Below are 7,232 nucleotides of genomic sequence, written 5' to 3'. Positions count from 1 at the left end.
CAGAAATGGGCTTCACACATTGTGCCCATGTGGGGAATCGAACCCAGGTCTTCAGCGTGACGAGCCAACGCTTTAACCATTAGGCTACCCCACCGCCCCAATATAACTATCATGACATCTCACATTATTTCTGCCCTCCAAAGCTGCCTACATACCTTCTAGGAGTGGGAAGGGAAGTCCTGCCTGTAGCAGGGCGCGGGATTGTCCTGCGGGTGGGAGTAGGAAGACCACTTCTGGAGGGGGACGTAGCCCGGCGGGGGATCTGGGCAGGTTGTTTTAGCCCCCCAATGGCTGGTGAAGCTGACCGGAGTGCAGGTTGCTGTAGACGGGACATATTACGTGCCTCTGGGGCAAGGTTGTTTTCATCACTCCCTACTGACTGATGGTCTAGACTCGAGTCACTCGAGTGAAGGCCAGGCTGGGGGTACTGCAGGCGGGACACATTGGGCACACTTCGACGACCACTTGGAGATTCTGGAAAGAAAGAAGCAATGTGTGATCAACAAAATGTAAATACTAAAGATCAGACAATCCGAAAGTCAAAGTTTGAGTTGTCTGCACAACATTTTTTAAATCATGCTATTATGTATACAAATCGGCATGGTGCCTCTTCAGTGCAGAAATAAAGAATGACTGACATATTGACAAAGACTCCTTGACATAAATGCTCAAATTTAACACTGCTGTATGTGCGTGAGTGAGTTTAGTTTTACGACGCTTTTAGTAATATTCCAGCAATATCACTGCAAGGGACACCAGAAATGGGCTTCAACGTTGCACCCATGCGGGGAATCAAATCTGGATCTTCGGCATGATGAGTGATTGCTTTAACAACTAGGCTACCCCTACCACCCCACAGCTGTACATACCTGTACTAAAAGGATTCCCTCCAGGGTTGATGTACTGACTAGCATGTGGACTATCTGGGGGACTACTGGCATCGGAACCAAGGCTGTTTCTGTGGCGCTGATGATACATGCCATCGCCTGCAAATGAGTGAGTGAGTGAGTGAGTGAGTGGGTTTTACGCCTTTTTAGCAATATTCCAGCAATATCACTGCGAGGGACACCATAAATGGGCTTCACACATTGTGCCCATGTGGGGATTCAAACCCGGGTCGTCAGCTGACGATTTGTTTTGACACTTTAACCATTAGGATACCCCACCGCCACTAAAGATCAGACAATCCGAAAAGTCAAAGTTTGAGTTGTCTGCACAACATTTTTAAAATCATGCTATTATGTATACAAATCGGCATGGTGCCTCTTCAGTGCAGAAATAAAGAATGACTGACATATTGACAAAGACTCCTTGACATAAATGCTCAAATTTAACACTGCTGTAGGTGCGTGAGTGAGTTTAGTTTTACGACGCTTTTAGTAATATTCCAGCAATATCACTGCAAGGGACACCAGAAATGGGCTTCAACGTTGCACACATATGGGGAATCAAATCTGGATCTTCGGCATGATGAGTGATTGCTTTAACAACTAGGCTACCCCCACCACCCCACAGCTGTACATACCTGTACTAAAAGGATTCCCTCCAGGGTTGATGTACTGACTAGCATGTGGACTATCTGGGGGACTACTGGCATCGGAACCAAGGCTGTTTCTGTGGCGCTGATGATACATGCCATCGCCTGCAAATGAGTGAGTGAGTGGGTTTTACGCCTTTTTAGCAATATTCCAGCAATATCACTGCGGGGGGACACCATAAATGGGCTTCACACATTGTGCCCATGTGGGGATTCGAACCCGGGTCGTCAGCGTGACGAGCCGACACTTTAACCATTAGGATACCCCACCGCCTGCAAATGAAAATAGTCAGCATATAAATACATGGAAAGTGATTCCCTCGCTTTTCATTGGCTAAAACTCACTAAAAACAACAAGCTTTGTCCACTGAGGAAGTACTGTTTGGCAGATAACAGAATGGGCCAATATGCTAAAAGATGTCGCTGATTATATATTGTCTACAGTTTTTTTTGTAGTTAATGACCAATTAATTCTTTGAAGTTATTATTGTGGCCGTATATTTTCTTAAGAAGTGACTTTCAAACATTGAAATGTAAAAACAGCATGCATGTCATTTTACAAGTTTATACTTACATAAATGCAATTCTAATAGTGACACCAATTCTTAAATAAATTATCTGCAGATTATCTGATTCATAAAAACTAATAAGCTAATAATTCTAATGCAAAGAGTAGTTTTCACTTATATAAGATATGTTCTTCATTTGTATGTTGAACAATTATTCTAAATTTGACATAAGTAAATTACGACAGCAAATAGAAAGTGAGAATGAATGTCTTAACCTTGCCATGAACCGTTTACTAATGTTACTGGTACATGGGCAAACAAAATTATTCCAGTACATACTATCAAAGCGCCCAGGACTAGATCTATTAGAACCGCCAGGAGAACCACTGTTGTCTGTATCACTGGTACCAAACTGTCCTGGCAACTGTCGGGCTCGCAGACCTGAAAAAGGGCAATAACTCTGTCAAAACTGTAACATACATGTTCATCTTGCTTTCCTTTCAATGATCCTACAAAGGTTTTCAGATAAGATCTAATGTTCATCCTGTTCACAGTTATCTAGGCCATTTAGAAAATATTGTAGCTCATGTCAAATTGCTGGGAAATACTAGTATGTGTTCTCTTACTTTTTTCAACTTCCAACAGAGGTAAGATCAACCATTTAAACAAGAGAAACCAAATGAAGAGATGCTAAGCACATTTATTAAAAGGTTGCCATTTATACAAAATGATTTGGAAAAAAATAAATGAATAGCTGATAAACTATTAATCATTCCCAATCTAGGTACTGTCATCATTTTATATTGACTTTTTGTAATATGAAAAAAATAAACGATACATTGTTCAACTTTATTAAACATTTCAACACTGACTGAACAATTTTCTCAGCCAAGCTAACAGTGTAAATCTGATTTCTCAATCTTAAAGTACTGAAACAACGCTACTGGTTTTGCATGAGTTTGCAATGCAATGAATTTCAGATTTAAGTTGAATTTCATTAGAGAGCCAACACAACCCTCCTGTACATTTTACAAGCACCATGTAAAATTTAAGCAATTTTGTGGAGCAATGGTGCAGCCTGGAATGACCACTGAAGATCATGGTAATGCTTTGTATATGACTGCAACTGACATCACTTTTAACATGTTATTTCATAGAATGAACAAATAATACATACCTTTCCTTGGGGAAGCATTTATACTTTGTCGTAAACCTGAAAAGAGAATTATGTAATCAGAAGATTCTCAATGAGAAGGGTTAAGTGGATTTACATGTTTGTACTGAAGAAAGGAGATAGTTAGTAGTTAATACAAAAATCAAACTAAGTACTCACTGAGTTTCAAGGTAATAACTTCATTATAACATACAGAGTGGATGCATCACTTCAATATGTCTTAATAAGATAGACCCCATTGTATAAGAGCAGCCAACATCTGAGAGGACCAGAAAAGAACACTGATCTGAAATGCCGTCTGATGCTAACATGAAATGCATTTGAGAGTTGTCGCATGATCTTAACTGTCATCAAAATGGGGGCCGAGGGATTTTCAGGTAATTACAATCCCATTTTTACAAACATGTGTAAGAAAAATGTCTTTGGTAATCATGTATATCCCCAAACAGGTAACTTCATTCACACATTTACCAGAAAAGGAAAGAGGCCCAACTGTCCAGGAGGTATTTCACGTTTTTTCCTGAAAACCAACTGTTCTGACTTTTCAGCCAACACCTTTAAATATTCAAATCCAAACAATGCAAAGCAACACGACAGGATACACACTGAACACTGACATTGCCTTAACAATATCTCTAACATGTTAAAGCTGAGCTACACTCTTTTAGACTTCCATAATAGTTGTACAAGAAAGTGAGGGCATTGTCTTACTTTCTTCCTGCATTTTGGCAAGAGTCTCTATGTCAGCAACATTGGCGTTTCTCTGAGAGTCATCCCGGGGATCATTCTCCTTTTCAAAGCTGCCAGGCTGTATTTTGTCTCGAGATTTCTTTGGTCGAGTGAAGGTGCCAGTGTCAACACGACTGCCGGCTGTAAAAGAGATAGTAAGGATGGTAAACATCAAGTATGAAAATCATGCACCAACAATTTGTATGAAAAACAGCCAGGTGGTGAAGATGAAAGGAGAAAATGTAGAACGGCAGCTATAATTTAACCTTGAAAGTGTTATAAGTAAGGACAGCCTTGATCATGTTGAAAATGATGAAATGTGTGCTAGAACTAGCTCTGAGAATACTTTGAATATCAGCAGAAGTAACATTGACAATTGACGTTATCTTCTTTTTTCAAATGTATTCCATTCCAAACCTATAATTTAAGCATGAAATTGCTAAAAGATATGTCTGGGAGCGCCACTTAGCAAATTTACGCTTTTGTGTCATCAAACAGAAACATAATTCTAGGGGCCCTTGAGATTATTTGGCAGATATATAATACTGCTGTCATTGGCTAACTTTAAATCAGGAATCAATGCAAAACTGACATTATTTACCATCAAAAGTGACACCTACAGAAATGTCTTTCAGTACTTTCTATCCATCCATCTTAACAGGTCTCCTGAACAGTGCTCATTTCTATTTTCATTTTTAATTCAAAACACATTATAGTCTTTGTATGACTGGATCATTAGCAGCCTGTGTCTATAGCCCCAGTTTAGTAAAAACATTTGTGGTCAAATAAAATCTAATGAATATTACAAAATAAAATTCCATACGATAACACTAAGATCAGCATGTGCAAATGGGTTTGACATAGACTCCATTAGTGCACTAGGAATTCCTTCATTATTATACAAAACAATCTTGGCATCAAATTTATTTCCAATCATAGTTCAACAGCTCTCATGTATAAAAATCATGTTGACACTTAAAACTTGTCACAATGGAATGACAAATCCAACCCAGTTTTCCACCTTCCATCACTACCGCTTGTCCTGGATATATTGGTAATGTGCATGATAAATCAATTCCAACACTGGCTGTGTGTAACAGTTGGCTTGTAAGAGACAGCTGTGTTCTAGAGATTGATAGCAAGCAATACCACTGAGGAATGTCATACATCAGGTAACCTGACATGCCCATCACATTGCAATGTACTGAATGTGGTGTCCACACAACTTGTTTTACAAATAAGACCTTTTATATGTATTATCACTTGGTTTTCAGTTTTTTCTCACAATAAATAATGTTACTGGTCTAAAGAATAAATAAAATAAAATTTCAAAATATTTCTGTTTTAAGTAGTCTTTACATAGTACAGTCTGTGGGGTGAAGAACTGTAAATACATGATCAGTCTTTACAGCTAACAAATGAGACAATTCTGGAAGCAGTATGAACCTCATTAACAATCATTCCTTTAATACCATCAATGCCACAGGCCTCAACAACAGGACCATAACTGCTAATGATCGGTATTTACTTTTTTAGTTTAATAAATTTCCAGACTAAGTGTATGAAAACATTACTAGGGCTGGGACGATACACTATGTCACGATGAGACGTATCGTGATATTTTACCTGCGATACGATCCGTATCACGATACATACACCTTGAAAGAATGACACAGTATTAAGATTAAAAATGATTTATTTCAAGGTATTTGTGTATAGCAATAACACTATTGTAGTAAACAAACAAGTAACTCTGTCATACTTGCATATTTTTCTCTAAATAAGTAACATGTTTAAGATAATACTGTTTTGAAAAAAAGTCATGCATCGTTTTGTATCGATACACCAGTCGACGATACGATAGCTGTCTTAAACTTAAATGTATCATGATGTATCAGTGCATCTGTGCATAGTCCCCACCCTAAAAATTACTGTTCCAATTTTACTCCACACTTATTAATTCTGGTTATCCTTATCCATACAATAATATATAATCATAAACATCTAATATTTAGAGTAATGACACACTGGCAATGGAGTAAAACAGAACACTTGCTGTCATAAATGACAAGATCATAAAAATAATACATCATTATTAATGAACACTGACACGACCTCTTCAGTCACTTTTATGGATCAGGTAGGCTTGGCATGACACAGTTTATATGACAGTGTATAAGGCAGTTCAGTTATTGTGTTTAATGGTCTTCCAAGGATCCCAGTAGATGTTACATGTAAACAGCCAGTCAAAGCATGTTAGCATTATTCGTCAGTATCAAAGGGTTTGGCATCAGTCTATATTTCATAAAACTGACTTCTTATATATGCTGAGATGCCATCCATCATCACAATATCAAAGTATCATTAAATATTTAATTTTGACACTATATTATACAAAATTCTTAATTCACTGACAGACAAATGCTTAAATAACTTAAGATTGCCATGGATAGTTTGGAAAATCAAGAAAACTTCAATTTTAAACACTTTATTGATCTGTCGACTTCAAATTCCCTAAGAAATTGATTAACTGCAACTCTAAATGTTTACATGACACCTTTACACAAAAAGAATAATTGCTTTTCATTAAGATCAATAAGTTGACAATCATCATGATCATGGAAACTTGTCTGTCTCCATCAAAATCAATGGTGTCATATTGAGATGTCACATGTCAACACAAATCAATAAGTAGAGCACATTACAAGACATAAAGATGGATTTTAACACTATGTTCGGAATGTTTTTAAAAGAATCTCAGATCTGTATCCATGCTGAGGGACGATGTAGACCACTTTTAGCTTTTAATGTGCTGTCTGCTGCTATTATTTCCTGGAATTTGTGATTACTTCAAATCATATTTCAAGAACATTTACTTTCACATATTTCAGCTCACAGAATTTGAAACTAGCAAGGCTATTGAGGCTATCAAGACCATCTAGCCAGCAATATGTTAATTGGTTTCTACAACCAGACGGTGTGTTTCACTAAGCAAAAATGACACTGCACACTATTATGCTCCATTTACTGTACATTGTTTATGTAAGACAATTTGTGCTGGGCATGTAATCACTTGGTAGCCAACATCAATGTGTCAGGTAGCATTTGATCACAGAGGATTAAATCATATTTGATCAGCAACAAATGTCAGTAAGGAATTTCACGGTAACTTGGGATTCATGGAAAGATAAAAATATCCCTATAAAAAAGAAGTATCATACATTAAGTTGGATGGAGGAGTAGGTTCACATATACTGCAATTCAAACTGATTTGTCTGGGTAA

At 37.5% G+C, this 7,232-nt stretch overlaps 1 protein-coding gene across 1 annotated transcript in view; it reads right to left on the bottom strand.

Annotated features, from left to right (window-relative positions):
• Positions 1 to 7,232, bottom strand: part of LOC124283804 (SLAIN motif-containing protein 2-like) — a 28,849-nt gene that overhangs the window by 10,405 nt on the left and 11,212 nt on the right. Inside the window, exons 3-7 of the mRNA XM_046719833.1 lie at positions 3,932 to 4,090; positions 3,224 to 3,259; positions 2,386 to 2,487; positions 1,526 to 1,642; positions 156 to 474 (exon numbers count right to left, since the gene is read on the bottom strand). Coding sequence (XP_046575789.1) covers positions 156 to 474; positions 1,526 to 1,642; positions 2,386 to 2,487; positions 3,224 to 3,259; positions 3,932 to 4,090 — 733 coding nt within the window. The remainder of the gene's footprint in view (positions 1 to 155; positions 475 to 1,525; positions 1,643 to 2,385; positions 2,488 to 3,223; positions 3,260 to 3,931; positions 4,091 to 7,232) is intronic.

This window comes from Haliotis rubra, unplaced genomic scaffold (assembly GCF_003918875.1).
Source record: "Haliotis rubra isolate DU_JTF1 unplaced genomic scaffold, ASM391887v1 Scf321, whole genome shotgun sequence".
Taxonomy (NCBI): Eukaryota; Metazoa; Mollusca; class Gastropoda; order Lepetellida; family Haliotidae; genus Haliotis; species Haliotis rubra.
Note: the sequence above shows the minus strand (reverse complement) of the source record. Positions and strands in the feature narration are given on the sequence as shown.